This window comes from Camelus ferus, chromosome X (genome assembly GCF_009834535.1).
Source record: "Camelus ferus isolate YT-003-E chromosome X, BCGSAC_Cfer_1.0, whole genome shotgun sequence".
In the NCBI taxonomy this organism is placed as follows: domain Eukaryota; kingdom Metazoa; phylum Chordata; class Mammalia; order Artiodactyla; family Camelidae; genus Camelus; species Camelus ferus.
The window spans coordinates 21,216,543-21,242,920 of record NC_045732.1 but is presented as its reverse complement, the minus strand read 5'-3'; the positions used below and the strand labels follow the sequence as shown (position 1 = coordinate 21,242,920).

The window sequence follows — 26,378 nt, the reverse complement described above, 5'->3', positions numbered from 1 at the left end:
GAGGGGCTGCAGCAGGGCCGAGGCAGGGAGCCGCTGGTTCACCACGGAGCAGGAAGGGTCTGAGGAGCACTGTGGGTGATGTGGGTTGTGACAGGGAGAGGACTTCCCAAGGGCTGTGGAAATGAGGCCCAAGGAAGGACTTCCCTCCCAGGTAGGGCTGCCTGGGAATAGCCCTTGGCGGCCTCCAGACCTCACTACGACAGAAGAGGGGAGCTGTCCTTTGCTGCTGTGACCCAGCAGTATCCAAGGTCCCTGCCAGTGAGCAGGCCTGAGCTGGTCACACACCTCTCTGGAGCTTTCACCAGTGAGTCTGTTGGCAGGGGGAGCTGTCCAGTGCTGCCAAAGGCTCAAGAGTAGTGATTATCTTCCCTCAGAAAGGATATGCTTTACATATGGTTTCTGGGATTACAGCCCTAGGAATCCTGTCCTTGGAGGACCCCATATTGAGATCCCTGATCCTAGGAATACGGTTTCCCCCCTGTTGCTAACTTCCAACTTTGCTAAATAATGTTTGTTGAAAACTTTAAGGTTTTAGCCATGATAACTATTATTTGTAATTTTAGTAGTGATAGATCGTTGAGGGTTTTTTTGTGTGTAGTTTTTTTTTTTTTTACTGTTGTGCTGCTTTAATTGTCTCTAAAGGGTATAATTTCATTTCTGTTGTTTATTTTTTGAATGAACATAAACTAATAAAAGATTCTTATTTTCTCTCTTTCATTTTATTAGGAATGATCAGCATTCTAATTTTACAAGATTGAAAAATACTCATGTTGATGGATTCCAAAAACCTACATGTTTTGTAAAATCAAATTTTAGAAAATTTATTCAAAAACCTTACTTGGTAAGATTGCAGTTCCAAATTTTTAAATTTTTGTACCTGCCATTTTCCTTCTCAAATATATCTATATATACAGGGATCACCAATATTTTTCATTGTGTTTAGAACTGTTCGTTAAGTGAGTGTTACGATTCTTTCGTTCAGTGCTAAGGTTCTGTTGTTACTATGACAGAAAAAATGATCATCTTATTTGATGTAGCAGGATTTTATTGCATTTATTATAGTACTAGCTTTCTTTACTTAAGTTTTTTTGGAATAACTTTATTAAGGTATAATTTAAATACCATAAAATTCACCATGTTAGGTGTACAATTTAATGATTTTTTGTAAATTTACCAGGATGTGTAGCCATAACCATAATCCAGTTTTAGACTATTTTCATGACCCCAGTAAGAGCCCTCAGGCCTGTTTGACTATTTCCTGTTCCCATTCCCAGCTAACAACTAATCTACTTTCTGTTTGTAAAGATTTGCCTTTTCATAGCGCAGGTCACAAAACAGCAGCTGGCTTCCATAAGAGCAAGCAAGTGATGGCTAGGAAGATGGAAGCCAGAGTCTGTTTGTAACGTCATCTCAGAAGTGATATCCTACCACTTTGACCAAATCCCATTTGTAAGGAGCACATTACTAGATACAGGCTACACTCAAGGGCAGGAAATAACATAAGGGCCTGGATACTAGAAGGTGGAGATGATTGGGAGCCTGGTCAGAAGCTGCCTGGTATAGTTTTCCCACTGGCTCTCAATGGTTCACATCCCTTCATGTGCAAAATACACTCCTTCCTTCTCAAGGACCCCCAAAGTCTCATCTCATTACGTGTGTCTTTATGCATTTATTCAAATGTGTAGACTTAGCATAAATTCAAGATGACTACTAGGAAAGGGGTTTTATATGACTTTTCTTAAACTGGGGCGAGAAATAAAGGTGAGAAAGTTGATTTGTGAGAAGCACAGACTCCATTAGCAAATGGAGTAAATAGAAGGTTATAAGACTATTGATTTTGGAAAAAGAAACTGTCTTCAGAATGGGCCCCATCTTTTCTGTTGCCATCAAAAGGTTTGGATTTTTTGTAGTTATAATCTTAATATTCTGACTTCTGATAAAGTCATGGCAGGAGCATCTACTCATATCAGTTATCTGAGTCAGCAAAACCTGTCTCCTGCAGCATTGAGAATTTGTGTTCTCAGACAGTGGTAACTCGTTAGTGACTCCTAATAATAATGGGTTTGTTTCTCTTCTGGATGCCTGAATGAATACTAGATTTACAGTCCATTTTCTGACACTCGCCCATTGTGTTATACAAGAGTATTTATTTTGTTAAACTTCTCACATTCATGAGTTAAAGTAGCCCCTCACAAACTAACATGGGTTATATGAAGGAAGATGTGTGTATGTTCGTACAGCTAAGCTACATGCTACATGTTTTGTGTCCTTAATCCCGTGCATTTAAAATGTATGTTTATTGAATGGTAAAATGAACTTCTAAAAATAAAACTCAAAGCATATTAACCCATTCTAATACTTTTTTCATGCAGAATTATCATACTATGCAGAGAAAAGACATCATTACTCACAAACCATTTAGAGATGAGGAAAACCATCAAAACCCAAGAGGCTTTAGAAGACCTTTTAAGGTATTGAGTGTTATCTTCCATTTAATTCCAGCTTTGGTTTTATACTTCAAACATAATGTTCTAAGTGTTTGTAAATTAAAAGCTATTTTTGTGATATTTCAAATTGTAGTTATAAATTAGTATTTCTGGACATTTGTAGTTCACTGTAATCAGTTTAATGCTGACCCCTTTCCTCAGGACATGATTTTTAAATATTTTTTACCAGTGGAACTTCTTTTCAGATATCACATGGAAACTCAAATACATGAAACAGATCCAGATGGAGTGGCTCTAGGTGGGGAGGCAGGCAAGGTCCCAGACTCTCCCTTTAAGCCTGCCCCTTTACCTCTAAGAAATAAGCACATAGTTATAAAGCCTTCTCCAGGATTCACTGATTGAAAAACCCAGCCCATACACACACAACTGTCAGAGGCCTTCTGGGTCATCAGAGAAAGATTCTGGTCCAATAAGCTTTGTTAAAGCATATGTCATCACATTATGATTATTTGTACAGCTTTATCTCATGTCAGTGATACTTTTAATCAACCAACATGTTTGATTATCCAGAACACTTCATCCTTCAAACATATGGAATGGGAATTACAGTGCAAAGTGTTGTATTTCTCTCTCCTTGCTCTCAGAAGTTGAGGTGCTTTTAAATCCATCTTGACTGAATTTCCTGCTTATGATAGGTCCTTTTATCGTATTTTTCCACTCTGTGGTGTCTCTTTCCTCTACCCCCCCAAGAGAAAAGAATCTGAGCATTTTTTGGTGAAAGTTGCAGGCAAGGTGGCTAGAATAGTTAGCTCATTAGGAGGAAGTTAGTATGAGCAGAAAGGTAGTATGAACAATCTCCAAACCATATACTCGGAGGGTACTTGAGTGATTCTTTAATACTTTGCCTTCTTGAGAGTCAAAATTTCTAGATGTCGAAAGATTTTTTTCATTAGGTTTAACATAATTTGTAGCCATTGCATAGATAACATTTTTAGCCAATGGTTCCTGTACCTAACAGTGTTAGGTTTTCATTAGGTTTTTTTTAAAAAGCTACAGCATAGAATATATAAACATGTTTTATACCATCTTTTAATCCCTTAAGTAATGAGGCATAAAATCAACTAAAAATGTAATGTCTGCGTAACTTAGAGACAGTGTAGGTGGGCTTCAGATTTAAGTGTTTCCTACATGTTGCTCTTCCCATTAGTCAGATATAGTCGATTGTAGTATTTTTTCTAAGACTGTTAAAAGATCTATTTCCTGTTACCCTTTCTCCTTAAGGGAAAGTTCTTTAACATTAAATTATTTTAAAAATGTTTTTCAAAATGTATGCAATAATCTTTCATCTTGACCAGTCATTTAAAGCTGTGTAATGTTATATGGTTGTTTAGAAATTCACAATTCTTTATAGTACAATAGGAGGAAGAAATAATCCTTCCTAAGAAAAGGAGCTATTTTATTAAAATTTACTTTTTACGTGGATTGGACTAATTCAAAGCCAGGTAGTAATCACCTGATTAGATATGTAAAAATGGACAATGTAAATCTCAAGATTAGCTCTGATGTATCAAATTTGTACAGATAGTTTTAACAAAATTATAGTGTCTCATTATAATTCTATTTTACCTGAAATTTCTTTGTAGCTTTAAGAAAATAATTGGAAAATAGGCGTGGCATAAATACCTTTTTTATAAACTTATGTGCTTCATTATGCATAGCGTACCCATTCGTTAAATAATTGTGGAAAGAGGTATCTACTTAGTTTTTATAGTTATTCCTTTGTAGTATACAATTTATACACTTCCCACATGGAACACACAAATATTCATTGTCCTCTTATGGATACTGTAATACTGGGCAGTATGCAGGCCAGGAAATGTCTTTTTAAGTATAGCTCTTATCTTGAAAATATTTGCTATAACGGGGTTTTTATGGTAAAGAAATAGTGACTCAAATGTACGGACAAGAATAAAGTTAAGGGAGTTTTTTATTCTTAAATAGATATTGATATTTAATGTCTTCCCCTGCCCTTTTGGGATTTGATATACTTCACTAGGAATCAGAAGGCTAATTTTAGCTCATTAGAGGTTTTTAAAAGTTGTACTTGTCTTAGCATGTTAAATTTCAAGAGCTTCAATTTATTTTAACTTAACAGTTTTAAAAATTCATTTTATGTAAAATACTTTAAAATTTATTATTATAAAATAAACTAGGTAGCTGGTTTGAGGAAAACGTACTTTATTACCATCATTAACTTTTTCCCTTTAAATATAGAATTAAGGGCAGCTCTAAGTTCCAGACATTTTTTCCATTTCTTATACTAATAAAGTAGGTTTGGAAGCTGTAGTTTTAACATTTAATTATTTTTCCCTTTACAGACCAACTTTAGAGGTGGCAGATTTCAGCCCCAATATAAATCAGGCCTAGTACAGAAGAGCTTGTACATTCAGGCTAAATATCAGCGTCTGCGGTTCGCTGGTCCAAGGGGATTTATCACTAATAAATTCAGAGAAAGATTACTGAGGAAAAAAAAGGTTAGTTGGATTATGATCATTTAAAAAATGTTGAGTGACTTTTGAACTCCTAAAGTATCCATGTTTAATAGAAAAATTGGGTTTTTAATTTAATTTTGACTTAACCTAGATTTCAGTGTTCTTACTGCATGATAGTTGACCAAAAATTTAAAGGAGCAATGGTAATAGAGTTGTGAGACTGTTTAATCTTAAAATGACTTAGCTAGTATGCCTCGAATACTTTAAATATGCCTGATGTTTGAACTTTTTACTTTAGAATTTCTGTTGTATGGTTAATCTTTGAAATGAAAATTCAGGTAAAGACTTTTAGCTGATTTATTTTAGCCTTATTACAATGTGAATTATCTAGGTACCAAAAAATATTGAACTGACTAAATAAAAAAGGGTACATAATTGCAAAATACACTAACTTTTCTTTTTCCCCAATTCATTTATATTTGTTAATTGTAATAAAATATATGTGAAATAAAATTTGCCATTTTAACCATCTTTATACAATTCACTGGCATTAGTTACATTCACAATGCTGTGCAACCATCACCACTATATTGCTAACTTTCAATATTAATAAAAAATTTCATTACTTGATCATTTGAATTGCATACTCTTTTAGTTGTGGATTGATTTTATTTAAATTTGCCGTGTTGATATTTGAAAATGCAGCATAAATATGATATAAAATTAACTTCTACAAATTATATTTCAAATGAGAACAGAAGTGTTACATCTGTTAAGTGAGGCATGTTTGTCAACTACTGACTCATTTTTGTTAATAAATTTGGGCTATTATTTTCTTCTGAGAAAAAGATGTATATCTAATGTTGCTACCAAATCATCCAACTGATTTTATAAATTTTCTCACCTTCCGTGTTTCCATAAATATTCTTGCTTGTGAAGCCTTTACATTAAGCTTATTTAGTGATTTTAGTGAAACTTATTTTTTAAAAGATGGACCAATAGAATGGAGTTGACAACTGATTTTTTTTTGAAGTTTTAAGGTTGAATAGAATATTTTCTGCAACCTCTCCCATCCCCCAGTTTTAACTGAGTGACCTAGGAGAGGTTTCCAATTTCACTGTTATGAAAGCTCTCTCTTCTTCAAAAACGTGAGTGTAATTGGAGTCACGGTCCCCTCTCATACCCCTCCCTACCATTGGATCAAGGTGCTGCTTCTCTTTCTGCCTCATGTGGCTAGTTTCTTTGCAGCAGATCTTCTAGGCATGTGTCCCCAATCACAGATGGCAGCCTGGCTGTTCTCAGGGAAGCTAGTCATTGATAGTCAGGAGGAAGGCTGAGGCAAGCCTTTTCCTCAGTTGCAAGGTTGGGTTTCAGGTACACGTTGTGTGTTTCTCTTCTGTTAGCTCTGGGCTGACCTTTGAGTATTAGCTTCAGTTAACTCCATTTTATCTCTTTTTTAGATGATTTGGGGCTCCTGAGTGCTTACTTGACTGTCTGCCTCTGCCTGCAGTTTCTATATGCTCATTGAACTTGCTCCATTTCATCATCCTTTCCTTTGGCCCACCTTGCCCAGTTCCTGCTGACCACCCAGTTCTTCCAGACCACGTTGCCTACCAGCCTCACTTAACAGCATGTAGAAACAAGACATCAAGCCTTCATCTTAGGGTAACAAGTGTGTCCTAGAAAGAGCCACAACCTGCTTTGGATCTCCAATCGTTAGGGCCTAGGCTTTTTGTGTCATCTAGAATGTAGCTCTTACAGTTAGGGTCCCAGGTAGAACATAGTCTCACCTTCCTGTTGCCTTTCACTGCCAACTGAGTGCTTTAGAATTCATCCCCACACACTAGATTTTTAAAAAATTAATGTCTAATACTCTTTTTCTTGAGCCTACCATTCTGAATGCTACTTTATATATGTTTGTGTTGTAGCTACTATGACATGAGCTTTTCCAGCCTGGGTACTGTCAGTGCCTGCAAGCAAGCCATAGCCAGGCTTTGTATAGATTTGTTTTTGAACCAGGCCCACCTCTCCAAGCATGGCATGAAATCAGATACCCTAGTATTAGCGCCCTTCTTAACAGCTGGGCTCCACACTCCCCTAACCTTTAGGGGAGGGAATGAGGGATTGCAGCTGTTCTGTTTCTGCCAAAGTCTGAACTAAGGTACTTAAGGCTTACTTGACATCAGAGCCATTCCAGGACTGCTGTGCTACTCCGGAACCCCATTCCATACGTACAGACCGACAGTTTAGACCTATTGCTCCATTTTACCTTGATTTTCATGTCCTAAAGAAAAAAGGTGAAAGCCTGAGTCTTTGGTTTCTTCCAGCGTTGCTTCATCCCAAGCTTTAGCATTGGAGGGAACTTTGGCGGTCCTGCCCTGGAGAGAAACCTTAGTCTGAGCAGCATCTGTACACTGCTTTGGCTTTTTGCCCTACTAGGGAGTTCATTGTTTTCAATTATTAGATCACCAGCTACATTAATTAAGGATGCATGCTTAATTAATCTAGGTGCCCTGGAACTTCTTGAACCTGAAATTAGATATGAACCTATGTATCCCCACATTCTTCAAAGACCAACAGGAAGATTTAGATTGATCTTGTCTGGACTTCTCACTCCCCCACCATATTGAAATGTCTGGACTGATCATTTATGGCTTGAAGTTCTTGTGATGCTCATCTGGTGTACAGTCTGGTTACTGTGCCATCAGATATGGGCTGCTTGTTTCCAACACCAAACAGCCTCAGGGAAGGGTCAGGGAGATCCTATTTATGCTCCTAATATGTCCTCTTGTTCACTTACCAGAACATTTGTGGCTTCCCTAAAACTGCATTGGCTCCTCAGCTGCCTCCCAAGTAGTAAGATTCCCAAGCAGTATTAGGAAAGTACAGAACCGAAATTCTTCCTCCTCATTCATCTTGGACTTGTCATATTAATCCCATTCTGGCACCTAGATTTCATTTTATTATGTTTCCTTTCTCTTGGATTCTGTGCTTGGGCTGGAAGATGAGGGGTTGGGAGAAATGTCTATTACTTCCTGGAATAAGGCTTGTCATTTATCGACTGTCATTCACAAGTGCCCCCATTAAGTATTCTCTGCCTATCATAGAAAGTTTTAGAAACTCTTGAGGGTCTATGATCAGATTAGAACAAAGAACCTAGTCAGAATTCATGAAGCCCCCTCTGGGAATGTTGCCTCTGAAAATCTCTTGGCAGTTGTGCATTTGGTCAGGAAAACATGGAGTTCTCAGCATCATAGATACTCCAGCAGCCTCAGGTGCCTGTAAACTAGGTGTCTACCAGACCTCTGCCCATGGATAGAAAGAGGGGGAAGGACAGAGCATAAAGACACTGCAGGGAGGAAGTTAAAGACTGGGATTCATGGCTTTGGGGGTTGAAAAAAACCTTGAAAGTCATGGAGTACAAAGATAGAACAGGAGCCAAGCTCAGATGAATCAACAGGAACCTGTTGTACACCTGCTGTGTGCCTCAAGCTGAAGTATGCTGGGGCACAAAAGGAGTGATTATTGCGATGCTTGCACAGCTCTGTGGTTATGCTGAAAACCACTGAGTTACACACTTTAAATGGATGCACTGTATGGTTTGTGAATTTTATCTCAGTAAAGCTGTTAAAAATAAAATCACACTTGCTCTCCTCCCCAGACCACTGATTTCTCCTCATGGTCCATAGCTCTCCCAGGTAGCCAGCCACACTAGAAACTTGTCCGGCTAATCCTCCCAGTTCTCCTTCCAACTGTGATTGTTCTAAGTCGTCTTATTTCTATCACTCACCCATTGCTTCGTTCAGTTCATTCATTTTCATGGCTGCATATCATTCCACTCTATGGATGTATTATATATCTCAGTGCTCTTCAAACTTCTGCTTACTTACCCTAACATTTTGAAAAACTTATCTACTTCCTTGCACATTTTTAGGTTGGTATCTAATATTTTTTGTAAGTTTTTCATAAAGGATATTTCTGCCATACTATAGAGGGTCTTAAATAAAACTGTTAAACATCATTCTCATTCTTTTAAATCTCTTCACTGAACCTGCAAACCACAAGAATTTGATAACTAACATCATCTATTTTTTAAAATATGCAATTTCTTTTAACAGTGAGAAATTTTACATCATTCCTTTTTTTTTTGACTTGAATTTGGATCCTATTCTGCTTGCCCCATAGACTTTTATCTTTGAAAATCTTTTATTGACCACCAAATCAAATATAATACCTAATATTAACCTATTACTGTGAGTGTTAAGTGTTAAATATTTCCTCTGGATTGAATTAACATTACAGTTGATCAAGATAGCATGTAATATATTATAGATTTTGTTAAGTATTGATTAGACAAAAATTTTATTGGAAAATGCATTTCTCTTTTCAATTAGTTCATGTATTCATAGATACATATTACTAGCAGAATAATAGTGTTCAAGTATCCATTCTAATTGTATTTTTTCTCTTGATAGATGTAAGTCCTGAGAAATCTTGTTTATATGATTGTATAGCTGAAAATGAAAGGACTTTTCTTATAGCGATGCCATTCGTTTCTTTGGACTCACTCTGAATTATAGGCCAAAAATCACTTAGTGATCTATCATCAAATAAATATTTTGAATGTTGTTTTACTGACAGCTTGATTTTATCCTCCTACAATTAAACAAAAGCAAAGAAATGGAAAGCTTCCGACTTGGAGAAGCATGCTATTTATTACTAGCTGCTAGGGTTGAATCACTTTCTTGCCACAATTAGTAATATTTCCAATTGTCCCCTTTTTGCGGGAGGGGGAGTCCCCAGGTAATGCAAAGTACTAAGATTCAGGATGAGAAGGTGTATCTTTCTGGTTTAGAGTGAGAGGTAGGAGACCAGCCTTAACCAATTGTACAGGCAGGTTAAGTTTAGAAAGCAAACATGGAGAATTTGAAGATCTGGAAATTAATTCCCTCCAAGCTGTCTGTATCCACATACTCACTGGAAAGTCTTCATATACCTGTCAGGGTATGTGTACCCCCGTTTGATGACTGCTGACTTACTTAACCAAGCCTCTGTTGATGATACTTTACAGGTTTTCATTATTTTGGTAACGCCACTGTGCACATTGATGTTTTGGTACCTTGCCAGAGCTCCCTTTTTATTCATTTCTGCTCTCACCAGAAGTACATGAAAGGGCCTGTTTATACCCTAGCCAGCACTCCATATTATCAGTCTTTATTACCCGTTGTTAATCTAATAGCAGAAAATAGTTCTCACTTGCCTTTCTTCAATTATTAATGAGGTGAGCGTGTTTTTTTATATGTTATTGGCCATTTGTATTTCTTCCCTCAGTTTCCTTATTCCTATGCTTTGCCAGTGTTTCTCTTTTTCTTATTGATTTGTGAGAGCTGTTGATTTACTAAGGGTATTAACCAGTCATACATTTTGCTGCTATTTATTTTGTTTGTCAGCTGTTGATGGTGGCTTTTATATTACAGAACTTGGAAATGTCCATGAATCTGTCAAGTTTACCTTATATGGCTTTAAGATTTCACATCATGTTTATGCTTACAAAAATTCCTTACTGTGTTTCCTTTAAGCAGTTTTGTTACTGAACTCAGGTCCAGCTGCTCGCCACTTGAAAATCAATGCCCAAGAGGCAAGTGTTGGTAGAAGTGGAAAATGTTGCTTTTAATCAGAAAGCCAGCAATTTGGGAAGAAGGCCAGGACTCAGTGTCCCCAAAAGCCAACTCCCAAGGTTCTGCTCGGCCATGAAAGTTTTTAAAGGGAAAAGGGAAGTAATCTTGGTTAATCATCGAGATGGGGGCAGAGGCGTCACCATCTGCCACTGCGTGCAGCTTGTCGACTTCTTGTGATCTTTCCTTAGATGCTGTATTGTTCACACAGTTTGTGAGATGACTGAAGGGGACGCTAGGGAGGAGATCTTAATTATTTATTCTTCATTTCTACTTCTTTGATCTACAGAAAGAACCAACAGGTTAGGCAAGGCATTGTGTGATCAAAAGATTTGAAAGGTGTGCTTGGACAGGAGATGAGTAGGGCATGAGGGTGCCTGGTGTAAAGTTAGTGACAATATTGCTCTGCTATAGTGACAAGAGAAAGGGGGCCTCCTGCAGAGAGCTCTTTCCTGCCAAAAGCTGCATACAATTTTATGGTTACTTTTTTAAACATATGAATATTTGTTCTTATTTGAATTTGTTTTTATAATACAATGTGAGGTCAGGATCTAATTTTTCCTCCCGATGGACAGTCAGTTTTTCTAATACTGCTTATTGAATAGTTTGTCCTTTCCCCACTGATTGAAAATGCCACATTTACTGTATGTCACATTCTCAGATATTCCTGGTCTGTTTTGGGAATCTTTGGAGCCTCTAACTTGCTCCCTTGTCTCCTGTGATTAGCTTAGTCTGTCCTTTCACTACTAATGCAGTTACTGTCCTGAAACACAGTCTGAATCATACCAGTTTTGTGCCAGCACCTTCCAAGGAAGATTCTGTTGCCTACAAAAAATGAGACCAGACTTGTTAGCCAGGTCCAGCACTAAGCTACCTTTCTAATTACATGTTTCCATACAGCCTCTGCTTTTTGGAGCATAACATATGTTTTCATGTATTTCTATCTTTGTTCCTGCTATTCTCTTGGCTAGAAATAGCATCCTGATCCCCATTCTTTTCTTATTAAACCCTTCTTTGCTTTTAAGCCCCACTGAAAAGCCTTACCAGAGCCCCTCTTTAGCTCTTGTTCCATTTGATCTCTATCTGTTGCTATTTACCTTCCTGTTTCTTCCAACAAACGATCAACTCCTTGAGGCTAGAGAGTACCTCATAAGTCTTCATGTCTTCCCCTATTGGCCTTTCATATAGTCTATCTTTAAAAATGCTTGTTGAATGGAATCAAATCTAATCTCTCCCTCTTTCTTTCACACACACACACATACACACTCCATAGTTCTAAAAAGTCAGCGAACAGCAGCAATTGTGTCAGGGGTCCCAGGACCACCCCAGTGCGCGGATTGGCTAGGAGGACTCAGAGGACGCAGCAGGTGGCGGCACTCACCGCTGGGCTGTGTTACAGCCGAGGCTGCACGGGTGCCACCAGCCAAGGGAACTGGCGCCCCGGGCAAAGCCCAGAGGAGCCCAGCTGCGAGTTTCCCAGAGTGTCGTCCTCTCCCACTGCGGTCACACAGGGTGTGCGTGAGCCCCCGGCGACGAGCTGTGACAGCACGTGTGAAATGTTGCCAGCCAGGGACGCTGGTTAGAGACTCAGTGCCCAGCGCTGGTCATGTAGGCGCCCCCTGCCAGCCACACCCCCAAATTCCAGACTCTGAGCGGGAAAGCGGGGTAAGTCCCGTCGTTTGTACAGACAGCTTAGGCCCTGTGAGCTCCTCATGACTTCAGGGTGAGAACCGTCCTGAAGTCCAAGTTTCCAGATGCTTACAAGGGTCAACCTTGTAAACAGGCCCATCCAAGGACAGCAGTCAGGTCTGCTGTGTTGACTCTCTCCTGCACGAGGAAATTGATGTTTAGAGAGGTTAAGTAACCTAGCCAAGGTGATCCAGCTATTAGGTAACAGTGCTAGGTCTGTCTGGCTCCAAAGCCTAGATTTTGAACTGAAATGAACTGAACTCAGTGCCCAGTGCTGGTCACGTGGGTACCCCTTGCCAGGCACATACCCAAATTCCAGACTCTGAGCAAGAAAGCAGGTATTCAGCATAGACCATATTGTTTGCACAATTTAGACACTCATCAGTGGTGAGAACTCTCCTGAAATCTAAGTTCTTAGATGCCAGCCAAGAGCTAACCTTACAAGCAGGCCTTTCAAAGGATAACGGTCAAGTATGCTGTGTTAACTCTTTTCTGTACAACCATGTTTTGAAGAGCTTAATTTCACAGATGGTAAGTGCCTAAAGAGAGGAGGAAAAAATCAATATGTTAGAAATGGTCAGAGAATGTATGCTAAGTGCTTTGATTTCTACTCTCTTCACAGAGGAGGTAGGTTGTAAGCAGAATCACGGAGAAGAGCAGGACACGGGAGGGCCTGTGGCTAAAGATCCATGTTTGGCAGGAGAATGTGGAGCTGGGTAGAGACAGGTTATGCAAACTATGGAGGCTTCAAAATCTGGGTAGAATATGAAGGGTGTGAGGTGTCAGCAGTAAGACATCTTCCTAGACTGAGAAGGAGAAAGTGGTGTCTGAGGATGATTGCTTGGTGGGCAGTGGGTAGGAAGGTTCTGGAAGGAGGCGAGATGCAGAAAGACCAACAAGGAAACACTTGCAATGACACAAGTGTCAAGTTATGAAAACCTAGGTGAGGGTGATGCTCATACGTCTAGTTCAGCATTCTGCCTAAAATAGGTTTTCACGTAATTGGAAGAATGTAGCGGGGGTCAATCCGAGAGACATTGTAGAAGCAATGTCAAGGGTGAATGTGGCTCAGAGTAATTCCACATTTTTATAAATAAGATATTTCAGTTGAAGAAAAACTGAATTTATTATACTTTGTTTTGAAAGTTGTTAGTAGGCAACAGACATTTTATTTGAAGATCAATGTATATGATTTTTATATTATGTAATGGGTAAAGAAATAGGGTACAATGAAGTCTGCCTCTATTTAAGGGAATGATGTTGACAAAAATACATGCATATACTTTGAACATTTTGTTAACCAAAAGAGAAAGAAGAATTTTCTGTCGGAACTGTTTTTGTTTGGAATTAAACGTTTCCATACTAATACAAATGCCAAAAAATAAATCTTTCAAATTTCTTTCAGTTTTAATAATGTAAGATCCTAGTAAAAGGTAAGGCTATATGTATTAATAAGTTTTTTAATGTCTCAGAAAAAATGCCATTCTACCATTTTTGCTCTTTTATTAGTTGCATGGTCTTATGTCCAGTTTGTGGTTGGTAACTTAATATTTTGCATAGCATCACAGTATAGAATTCAGTCATTATCCTATAATCATAGTCTTATTGTGAATTCCTTTTCCTGTGTTTATTGAAGTCATACATCTTTTTACATTGTAGGTAACCATCCAAAAGCAAGAAAGCTTTCCTCCCTCTAACAGCTTTCTCTGCTGTTACCAGGCAAGCTAGAAGAGTCCATATAGTTTTAGAATTAGATATCATATGATGACAAAGATAAAATACCCATTTGAAGTTGTGCGTGTGTCATGTTAGGCTCTGTACTTGAGGGACTAAGGTTTAAGAGTCTTGATATTTTTGTCAGAGATATCCCCAGTGAAACCCACCCAAACAGCAGAATGCTGTATGGTATTCTAGCCTAACGAGAGCCATATATTTTCTCTGTCCTACTGACTATCATTTGATATCCACTTTGATGTGTTCTGTTGTTCCTTTGTGTCTTTGGGGATCCACATCACTTTGTGGGGATCTTGAGTGCGAGCAGTAAATATATTAATTAAAATATTTTGAAAATTGCAGTGTAAACAAAACTCTAGCTCAGATGTTGGAACTAATGCTTCTTTTAAAGTCTGTATTTCTTTTGTTTTCTCTCAATAGGAATATACAAACATTGTCCCAGCAATCTAATTTGGAATTGTTAGAAATGGAAACGACACTACAGGACGATATTTGGGAGCATCTTTTTTTGTCAAGAGTTAGAATTGGCACTAAAGCACTAATACTGTAACTTTCTTGATAAAATAACTTTATTTTTCCGTAGTGGAATGCTGCAACTTTTTTACACTTAACAGTTGCTTTTAAATTACAGTATTCAATTTAAAAGTTGTACTAATTACAGCTTCTTTTGCAGAAAGTCTCAAAAGGGCATTATTTGTTGACGCATTTTTCTCTGAGCATGGTTTCATAGAGAACTGAGTTATATCCAGACATTTCTATGTTGAAAGTTTCGCTTATGTAATAAAAAACAAAAACAAAAGTATCCGAATTGTATAGTGTCTGTACATGAAAGAACTTGAAACAGTGGCCTTATGGTAGCAATTTTTATACAAGATTTTTCTTTTTCTGATGACATTTTGGCTTACAACTTGAAGTTTTCTTAAGCTTCTGAAGATCAAGGTCTATATAATTCATGCATTTCATATTATGACACAGGAAGGCAAGAGAAAAGGTGCTTCAAATTTTCCATCAGGTAGTTATGAGTGCACTGAATTTTTAGTAATTGGTTCATTCGGTTTTTTCCACAACTATTTGCTCTTTTCCACTTTCAAAATGCTCTTGTTGAAAATCCATATTTTATAATCTGTATTCCATCTTTCTTTCCCTCAGGGCAAGCTTGTGCAGATCATATTTTTAAAGGCTTTTAAAAAACTGACAAGCAAAATCTCATATTGGAAACTGTACTTTACTATTACAGCATTACACAGTTTGCAAGCACATACTCTAACATGTTTATCTTCAGTTTAGTTGTATTGAGTACCTACTGTGTATAAAGTAACACTGATGGGACTTTAAATGATCTTCTAGGTCTCAGTACCTTATTTCTTTGTTTTCTCTGTTCTGCTTGATAGTGCGTATACATTCCCATTTAAATTTTTGTGAAATGTTTAATTGTAATGAAATAAAATATTGTTGCTCCTTCTGCTCGAAGCAGTTACTTGCTAGTTTGTGAGAACATTATTTTAATTTTGCATGGCAGGTATAGCCTGGGTAGGACCTACTGGTGTTTAAAACACTATTCTACACTTACAAAGTCAGAACTTGCTGCATCAAAATCTGATAAGAACTTAATTTTTCATGACTGGATTATGAAAAATCTTACTGCAAACATTTAATTTTTAAAAATATACCTTTAAAAGATAGAGCAGCCATTTCCTTAGTGGGTCAACAGTAAAGGAGGGTCAAGAGCACTTGATGCATTAAAATCGGGTAATAAATTTGGATAGATGACCTGTCTTATGCTGTGTACTGTCTCTGTAGGTCACGTTTTCCAAACATATTTAACATTCCACTTATGGTAAGGAAGAAATGCATGCACACGGTAGAAGACAACTTTATTTTGTGTTAGGTACTCATAACATCTGCCTTAAATTTTTAAATAATTTATTTCATTTATTCCCATATTCTGACGGATAGTAATAAGCCTTGAATAGCTGATCATTAGATTAACACATATTTATTGCACAGATTCTGCCCTAAAATTACAGCAGTGAACAAGAGAAGACTCATGGAGCCTGTCTTTACAGTATGAACAGTCTGATGGGAAAACAGACATTAAACATAGAAATGTAACTCAGTAAACAACATTGATACTATAGTTTGATTTTTATTTATTGTAGCACTTAAGTGTAAAATAGTTTCATTACTTAATCATTCCACAACTGATTTTAGGCATATTTGAGCATACTTTTGGCACTCTCTCAAAATGTTATTTGCAAAATACCTATTTGTAGCATGGATGTACTTAGAAAACATAGAGTGCATAAGGTCTAAAGGCTAAAAAGAAAGGCTTGCTTTATAATTTAGAGTATAAAATAAGGACAGGGGCCATGTCTGTCTTGTTCATTGTAGCATCTCCAGCTGCAAGCATCCTATTTGACACATAGTAGAAACTCATGAAATACTAGTTGCATGAATGAGTAACAAATAGAATATGTATATTAGGAACTAAATATCTTAATTTTCATGTGGAGGTTGAACAAAAGGTTATCCATAGCACTTTTTATTGACTGGAAAGAATTTGAATTCTTTAATGCATGAGACTTTAGAAAAGAAGTTGTTTTGATAAGTCACATTCATTGCTTTCTCCCTTTCCTCCTCTGTGTGGAAGGCCCTTCTCTGGCACTGGAAGACAGAGATAATAAGACACAGTTCCTGCTCTGAGGAACCTCACAGACTGGGGAGGAGATTCACAAAAGCAAAGAACTGCAATCTAGAGCGTTAAGTACTATAGCAGACGTAATCTACTCAAGGTTGAGAGAAAAATTGGCATTCCTGGTTGAGTAGCCCCTGGTCACGTTTCTTACTGGTTTCGCAAACCTCAGAAGCCACTATTCTGTTGGTGGTTTTGCTAGTTTTAAAATTAGATGGGTTGGGGAAAACTGGGTAAAGGTGTACATGGGATCTCTCTGGATTATTTCTTACAGCTTCATATAAGTCTAAAATTATCTCAGTATAAATTTCAGTTTTAAAAAGAATCAACTATAAATCTTACCACAGGGAAAAAGAAATATTTTGGAGGATACATTTTCTTTTTTTTTTCTATTGGAAAAAGAACTATTATACTGACATTATAATTATGTATATGCATAATATGGACCACATTTTACCCAATAAATCTTAGATTTTTAAATAGTTTTTAGGAAAAGAATGGAGATACTTTCAGGTGGAAGCAAGAAAAAGCAAGCTGGATCAGAAACTCTCCTACGTTATCTAGCAAATCCAATAACCAGCAACCACAGACTGGCCCGCAGCCAGCAGACAAGGACTCAGGGAAATGATGCTCATGCAACAAAGGTGCGGCCTGACTTCAGCCCTCCCCACCTCGCTAAGTAGCACTGAGCCAAGAAACGGAGTGACTGGGGCCCCAGTATGGACAAGGGGACAGAAGAGATGACTAGGTCACATGGAGAAGAGTCTAGGAAAATCCTTGGGAAGGTGGAGTCTATGCTATTGTCTCAGGTCCTCAGCGAAAGGGGAAAGATTCACCAGGACAAGACACTCTCCAGGTCACAGAGCAGCCTGGGGCAGCCAAAGCCCCCAGTATAAGATAGGCCTTTGGGTCCAGGAGCACCAGTTCTGGATGCTTAATGGGAACCCAGAAGAGAGAGAAGGATACCAGGTTCCCCAACACAGTTTCTCGGAAAGGAATGGTTATGAGCTCTGAATGCATTAAAATACTCAACGAAGATTTTAAAATTGAGGCATCAGAGTTGTAGAATAGAATATAAATGTTATAAATCTTGACAAAAATTAAAATGTGTTAATCAGTTGGGACATGGCAGGGGTGGGGTGGGGTGGGGGAAAATGGAACCAAGACTAAGAACTAACCACCTCATCTTCTGTGGCCAGGTATCAAGTTACAGTGTCTAAGATTTTGTTATATAAAATAGAATAAAACCTAGTGCCCAACCTTAAGTTGTTCATAGTCTTTTTTTCTTGACCTTAACGCAGTGGTTCTCAAAATGTGGTTCCCTAACCAGCAAAATCAGCATCTCATGTGAACTTGTTAGAAATGCAAATTCTCAGGCCCCACGCTAGACCTGCTGAATCAAAAGCTCTGGTGGTGGACCCAGCTGTCTTTTAACAAGCCCTCCAGGGGATTCTGATGCACGCTCAAGTCTGAGAATCACTGGTTTCCTTAGGTTTTTTTAGGAACCCATAGCCCTTACAGTGAAAAAATATTAATCTGAAGTTCAGCAGCACCTTCAGCTTCATTTCTAATATTTTCTGTAGCATTCAAATCAAGTTAACTCTAAAACTTTTAAAAATAGAAAGTACAGTGATTCTCACCATCAGTCCTCTCCTCCGTGTACATGTGAAGAGAGAGGTCAGGACACATGCCCACCTGCTGTTAACACGGAATTTCTTAAGTGGTGAAGTTATAAGTGCCTCTTTGTGCTTTTCTGTATTGGTTGAATATAATGAGCATTGTATCGTTTTTATAAAATAAAGTCTTTTAATAAAAGTGGTAAGAATATTTCATCCTCTCCATTGTATATGTGTTACTAAAATCCATGTAAACAAGCTTTATCTCCTTAGTCCAGAAGGGTTTTACTCCTCCATCATCAAATGTGGACAAGCTTATTTAAGGTATGTGTTAACTTTTTAGTAAAATTATTGCTTTATAATATTTAACATAATTACATATAATTTGAATTCACTCAGAATAGTATGTAAAAGGAAGAAAAATTCATAACCACACTGTTCATATATTTAGTGTAAACTAACATTTTGCTATTTGTTATTAGTCTTTTTTTCTGAGCTTTTTCTTTCTGGTAGTTGAGATAATGTCTTATTTATGTATATTCGGAAGCCTTTGCACATAGTCACATAATGTGTTTGCGGTTTGTATGACAGTCAAGTCTACGTATTTTAGAGGGCAGAGGACAGAATCTCATTCCCAGAAAGCTAAAAATATCTTACAAAATTCTGAATTATTAAAATTAGGAGAGCTGATTTGTTTTTGCTGTACACATCGTTTAAGATATGAAAAACTAGATTAAATTTTATAGATAATCTTCTAAAGTAAATTCTTACCTCAGATTCTAGTCCCTTCTAGTGATACTTAAAGTAATATTTAGTAAAGGAGAAATTGACTCCAGTGTTGGGACGTTCTTGGTGATGAGAGTTTCTTCAAGGGATTGCAGGGAACACGGTGCTGCAGACTTAATGGTCTCTTAACAACTGTGGTGAAAAACGTTGCCTAGAAGTTCCTCAGAAAGCCCATATAATGCAACAATTCCACTCCACACCCAAAAGAAGTGAAAAGAGAGACTCACATACGTGTGCTTGCGGCATTATTCACAAAAGCCCAAAGGTGGAAACAACTCAAGTGTCCATCAACAGATGAACAGATAAAGTGTGGTCTATCAATGGACTCTTACTCAGCCATAAAAGTGAATGAAGTGCTGACACATGCTACCACGGGCATAAGCCTGGTAAATGTTACGCTGAGTGAAATAAGCCAGTCACAAAAGGACAAATATTATATGATTTGACTCATATGAAATATCTAGAATAAGTTGGAAATAACTTTCTTTGTAGTTTAGAAACATTTCTCCATTGCTTTGGCTCCTGCTCCTGTATATGTGAACTATTTTTCTTTTATCCTCAGAGATTTAGGATTTTGTCTTTTTCTCTGATACTCTGAAAGTCATCGATGAGGGGTCCTGTGTATGAGTCTTTCATGCAGGACTCTGAGCTCCTGCTGGGCCCCTTCTGTGATCATCTCCCTTCCACCATCTCTCTCTCCTGAAGCGCTGTCCTTACCTCCAACCCTCAAGCCAGCACTTGGCAATGTGGACTCTTTTTCAATTGTTTACTCTTCTCATCACTTTTGCTATTTATTCACTTTTTGTATCTCTTCCAGAGCTCCTGCTCTTTTGGTGTTTGTTGAATTCAGTGACTTCTTTTCCCTTCCTGTGGCTTCCCCTACCTGGTCTTCTCCCCTGGACCTCTTCTCCGTCTCCTCCAAGGCCTCTGGCCCTCTGTCTGCCCTCTTGTACTGGTCATCCTGAGAGCCCATTCCCTGGCTCTCTTCTCTCCCTCCACATTTTTCTTGGGTGATTTCATTTAGATTCATGTATTTTGATACCATGTGTTCATTAATGTTAAAAAAAAAAAAAGTAATCTCCACCCCTGACCTCTCTTCCGTTTGTCACGTACAAATTTTCACCGGAATGTCCTACAACCATCTCAAACTCACTCTGCCTGAAACTGAACTGAACCCCAAAAGTGTTCTTCCTCTGTTCATGATCTCAGGTAATAGCTCCCTAATTCACAAAGAGACTCAGAATCCAGGCAGTCCCTTCAGAGTCTGTTTTTTTCCAATTTTTGAAAAAAAAAAATCTCTCCTTGAATGACCAGCCATGACTTGATCTCACCTTTCTCGCATCTGATCTTTGTTAAGTACCCGGTGCGGTGTGCAAGGCAGGTGGTGGGTAACATTGCCACAGCTTTGAGATGACCAGAGGTTAAATGGCTTTCCCAAGGTTATGTAGTTACTGCGAGGTGGAATTGGCAGCCAAGCCTAAGGCTCAGTCTCGCCTGTTCTGACCGTATGAATAACAGGTCACAAGTACCAAGTGCTTACTCTGTGTCAGGCAACGGCCTAGCACTCTCCATGTATTAGCTCATTTCATCTTCAAAGACAAACGATGAGGTAGGTACTAGCATTATCTCTATTATACAGATGAGGAAACTGAGGCACAGAGAAGGGAAGTAACTGCCCAAGATCACCAGCTAATAAGTGCCAGAGCCATGTTTCAGACCCAGAAAGAATTTCTTTCTTACAGTCAAGTTTGTTAAGTATGACTTTATATACAGTAAAATTCACCCTTTTAAGGCATACAGTTCAGTAACTTTTGACAAATCTATACTGTCATTTAACCACCACCACAGTCAAAATGTAAAATATTTTAATTACCACCCAATGTTCCTTTGTGCCCCTTTGTGGGCAATCCCCTCTCCCACCCCAAACAAACAAGTATGTGTTTTCTACCCCTATAATTCTACCTTTTCCAGAATGCCGTATACATGGAATCATACAGTATGTGGCCTGTTGTGTCTGACTTATTTCAGTTAACATAATGCTTTTGAGATTCGTCCATGTTGTTGAATATATCTCACTAATTCGTTCCTTTTTATTGCTAAGTAAGTATTTCATTGTCTGGATGTACCATAATCTACTTACACATTCACTACTTGATGAAAATTTGTTCCTTCTACCTTTCAGCAATTATGAATTAAGTACAGGTCTTTATGTAGGCATATCTTTTTTAAAATAATTTTTCTTTTTTGGGGGGGTAACTAGGTTTTATGTATTTATGTATTCATTTATTTTAATAGCGGTACTGGGGATTGAACCCAGGACCTCCTGCATGCTAAGCACATGCCCTACCATTGAGCTCTACCCTCCCCACCCATGTAGGCATATCTTTTTATTTCAATTAGGTAAATACCTAGAAGTGAGACTGTCAGGTCATAGGGTAAGTATATGTTTACTTGGTGAGAAATAACCAAACCATTTTTTAATTGTATCTTTTTACACTCTCATTAGCAATTTATGAATGTTCCTGTGACTCCACGCCCATGCCAGTCTCAGTTATTTTGTTTGTGTGTTTTCAGCCATTCGTAGTTGTGAAGTGGCATTTTCTTAGCGGCTAATGATGTTAAGCATCTTTTCATGTGCTTATTTGCCAGTCCTCTTACCCACTCCGCTAGCCTCCCGCTCAGAAAAGTGGACCAAACACATAAAATCCCTCAAATGTGCTGTGCTCTCCTGCCTTTGTACCTGTTCACGTGCTCTTTCCATTTCCATTGTCCCAAATGCCCTTTCCCTGTATTGGCCTGGTTATTTGCTTCATACCTGACCCTTATGACGCAGATTGGTAGCTTTCCCAACCAAGCCTCACCAAGTTAGCTGCTCCTCCTCTGGGCTCCCGGAATACCTAAACACACCTGTGCTTAAGCCCTTAAAGGCACCGAATAGGAACCACAGCGTATTTCTCTCTTCCCTCCATCTAACGCCACACCTGACATAGGAGTAGCTAAAAAAAAAAACAAACAACAACAACAAAAAACTTATTGAATGTCCAAAGGCCTCCATATTAGCCAAAACCTTGTAGTGGCTTCTTGGTACCTACAGACAAAAGAGTCCAAATTCTAGCATCTGGCTTATGAAGTACTTGGAGACAAAGGAAGGTGAGCTGCTTTTCAGGTTTCCTAGGTACCCAACTTCCTCTCACGAGCTCTCCTAGCAGCCCTGTTTCACAGTTTCCTGCAGACGAGAGGATGGAGCATGAAGGGAACCATCCGACACCAGGCGTCTGCTCCGTGACAGGTGCTAAGTGGTAAGCTGTCTCACGGGTTGCCCTCACTGGGCTTTCTCCTGGCCTCAAGCCTTGGCTTCTTTGTTCCCCTCCCCAGCCTCTTTGCCACCAGTTCAAGTCCCACCTAGTTTTCCAGATGAGCATTTCTACCAGTATCTTAGTCCGCGTTTCCCCACATCAGATCCTTAACACCTCAAGAACAGACATCTTGCAATTTCCCTTACACTGTTAGGGTTGGAGGCTACCAGCCACAGAGCAGTCCTCAGTAAATATTGTAGATGTTAAAAACAGCAATGAAATCTAGAAAAAATTGGGTTTTTGTAGTAGATCAGTATTGGGGGTGGGAAAGAATCCTTCGTTGTTTTCATGAGGCTGAGGTGTAGTTCTAATTATTCCACCAAATTTAGAAACACATGACATCATACATTTTGACCAATTGTCTATCTATCCATCTTTCTAAAACTTTTTTTAATTTGGAAATAATTTTAAATGTACAGAAAAGTTTCAAGAATAGTACAAGGAGCCATATACCATTTACCCAGATCCACCTGGTAACAGTTTCCATTTGCTTTATCATTCTTCTGTGTGTGTATGCATACATATGCACATACATTTTTTTCTGAATTATTTGAGAGTAGGTTTCACACAGCGTTACCCATTTACCTCTCAATGCGTCAGTGAATGTTTCCTAAGAACAAGGACATTCTCTTACATAACTATAGTAGTTATCAACATCAGGAAATTTAACATTGATAATGGTGATCATTTTGTAATGTATAAAAACATCAAATCACTGTGTTGTACAGCTAAAACTAATATAATATTATAAGTCACTTATACTTTAGTTAAAAATATATATATATATGAAAAGTTAACATTGATAGAGTACTTTTATCTAGTTTTTGGTCCATATTCCAAATGTGTCAGTTTCCTAGGACTGCTGTAACAAATTACCACAAACTTAGTGACTTAAAACAACACAAATTTATTATCTTATAGTTCTGAGGACAGAAGTCTGAAATGGGCCTCATTGGGCTACAGTTGAGGCGTCAGCAGGGCTCCATTCCCGGCCAGAATACTATATAAATGATGCCGTGGGCCTCTCAGGAGGAACATCCATCTGCGTCTCACTGATGATGTTCATTTCGATCACCTGGTCAAGGAGTTGTCTATTCTTTCCACTAAATAATTACTGGGGGGGTTTTTTGTCTTGCAATAAGTAGGCAGTCTATGAGGAGGCATTGTCAGACTTCAGTATATGCTGCTCCTCATGAAAATAGCCGCATACATTTAGTATCTATTGATGAGTTTTGTCTTAACCCATCTTTACCGTTATGGCTGCAAAATGATGCTTTCCTGACTGCGGTACTCCCTCCATGCTCACTGGCACTGGCATTCTATAAGCAAGACGCCTCCCTTTTCTCCTATTTGTCTATTTATTAATAGGTTGGATCCATTTCTACTTTTTCAGCGGTTTATGATTCAATTTTGCCCTTGATTATCTTGGTGCTCAAATTATCCAAGCTTTGCCGATGGGAGTCTCTTTAAGCTGATTGCTATGTCTTCCTGCTGTGCCCCTATAATTGTTTCTAGCACTTCCTTACTTTGTGGCATAACAAGACTCTCCAGGCTCATCTTGGACATTTCCTGCCCTGGCCTTGAGATCAGCCATTTCTCCAAGGAGCCTTGATTCCTTTTAGTGGGGAATGGCATTAGAGACCAAGATTTGAGCACTAGTGCCCATTACTACTGGGGTGTCTGTTTCTAAGCCTTTTCAGCAGCCATAGGTAGTGTACACACACACACACACACACACACACAAACATGCATTTATATATACAGACATACTTTAGAAATGAAGAGGTCATGCCTATCCATCCCCATCGGATTCTTCCTTGCCTTCCCTATTTCATATTTGTGTGTCCCTTCTTCCACAGTGAGGACCCTGGCTCCCAACATCAAATCATTTAACCCCTTGCTTAGTCCCACAGTACATCTAAAATACTTTCAGAATAGCGTGGCTCATACCACTACAGGAAACAAACTAACAGTTCAGGATTTCTTTGCTGTTCTCCACCCCCACACCCCTAAAGACAGAAGGTATAAACACTGTGTTTATAAATTACTTGGATTAATCCTCCCTACCCACCCCATGGGGTGATTATGTTGTTTGTTTGAAATACAGTTGGGTTTTTTTCAACTTGCTTTCAGTTCTAGCTTTTCCCCCTCTTTCCATCCTTGTTCATTTGATTTGATCTTTTGAATATATAGAACATTAACATACGTCCACAAATCAAAGCTATACAAAAAGCTACACTAAGAGAAGTGTCACTCCCTCCCATATTCCTTCAACACTGTTCCCTCCCACGCCTTGTAGGCGACCAACTTCTGGCTTCTTGCTGTGTTTGTGGTAAAGACAAGCAGATATGTGTATGTTTTCTTATTTGCCTTTTCTCCCTATGCAGAAGGTAGTATCTTCCATATCCTTTTTTGCACTTTGCTTTTCTTACTTAAGAAATTCTGGAAATCACTCCATATCAGTTCATGAGATTGTCCTCATTCTCCTTTAAATCTGCACAGTCCTGCACTTGTCTCTGTGCCACTATTCAACCACACGTTTATGTTCAGACATTTGGGTAGTTTCTGATATTTTGCAATTATAAATGATGCTGTAATCAATAATTTTGTGCATATTTATTTTCATCTTGTTGGAGGTAAATCTTCAGGGTCAATCTCAAGAAATGAGCCTGCTGGGCTGAAGGGTAAACTATATGGAGCGCTCTTACATCGTGCCAGCTCTTGTCCAGGGGAGTTCACGTTGCCTCCAGCAACGCAGGAGGCTGCCTGTTTCCCCACAGCCTGCCTGGTGGAGTATGTATTGACAAGCTTTTGAATTTTTGCCAATCTGATCCATAAAAAATGGTATCTCAATGTTGTTTTAATTTGCATTTCAACCAGGTATATTTTAATTAATTAATTTGAAATATAGGTGATTTGCAATATTATATTAATTTCAGGTGTATAACATAGTGATTCAATATTTTTATAGATTATACTCCACTTAAAGTTTTTACAGAATAATGGCTACATTTTCCTGTGCCGTACGATATATCCTTGTTGCTTATTTATTTTATATATAGTAGTTTGTGGCTCTTAACTCCCCACCTCTACCTCTACCTTGCCCCTCCCTTTTCCCCACTGATATCCTGATGAGTTTGTTCTCTATGTCCCTGAGTATGTTTCTGTTTTGGTTGCAAGTGTGATCGGCAGGTATCGAAACACATTTTATACTCTCAATTTGATAGTCTCTAGAAAACTCTCTGGAAATAGTTTTCATCCTAGAAAAATTTTAGTACATATCCCACCCAAATGGACCAGGATGACTTCTGAGCCCTTCTACCTGTCTTTTTCTGCAGTTTGGTCTCTTCCTGTTCATGTTTTAGCTGGTTAGGGAGTCTTCTAAAGCTTTCTTGCCCCACCTAATGGGCAAGGCAAGGAATGGAGCTTCCTTTTTTGACTGCTGCCTGGAAACCAGCTGAGATTCAGCATCCATCAAGATGTTCTGGCCTCACATACCTTAGCCCGAAACAAGACTCAAAGAGAACAAGACGTGGAGGTTTATAGTCATGGCTTCAACATCCTCCTACAGCATGTATAGCCACAGCACATGTTAGAGAGTGTTAATTCATAAGGGTAGCTGACATCTTTTCTTTTCTTAGTTGTGCTAATCACTACATGTGCAATCTTTGGTCACAGCTGTTGCTGTAGTCTCCAGGGCCTCGGACGCTTGTTTAAAAAAGGTATTTATTTATTTGTTTGTTTGTTTATGCAAAATTAAAATAACTTTTCTTCTGGTTTTAAGAGTAATGCACGCTTGATGGGGGAAAATATCCTAGAAAATACGAGAAAGCATAAAGAAGAAAATTATTTCCTCCACTCAGTGGTAACCAGAGTTAACAGTTTGGTCTC

At 38.4% G+C, this 26,378-nt stretch overlaps 1 protein-coding gene across 9 annotated transcripts in view; it reads left to right on the top strand.

The window, feature by feature from the left end:
- BCLAF3 (BCLAF1 and THRAP3 family member 3) overlaps positions 1–17,994 on the top strand; it is a 51,989-nt gene extending 33,995 nt beyond the window's left edge. For 7 of the 9 annotated variants that reach the window (XM_032474408.1, XM_032474404.1, XM_032474412.1 and 4 more), the window contains 4 exons: positions 727–841; positions 2,373–2,471; positions 4,826–4,981; positions 14,458–17,994. In XM_032474408.1, coding sequence (XP_032330299.1) covers positions 727–841; positions 2,373–2,471; positions 4,826–4,981; positions 14,458–14,487 — 400 coding nt within the window. In that variant the 3' untranslated portion in view covers positions 14,488–17,994. Of the gene's footprint in view, positions 1–726; positions 842–2,372; positions 2,472–4,825; positions 4,982–14,457 lie in introns of those variants that run through there. The other 2 variants (XM_032474410.1, XR_004317774.1) reach the window with 2 other exon arrangements.
- The last annotated feature ends 8,384 nt before the right edge of the window (positions 17,995–26,378 follow it).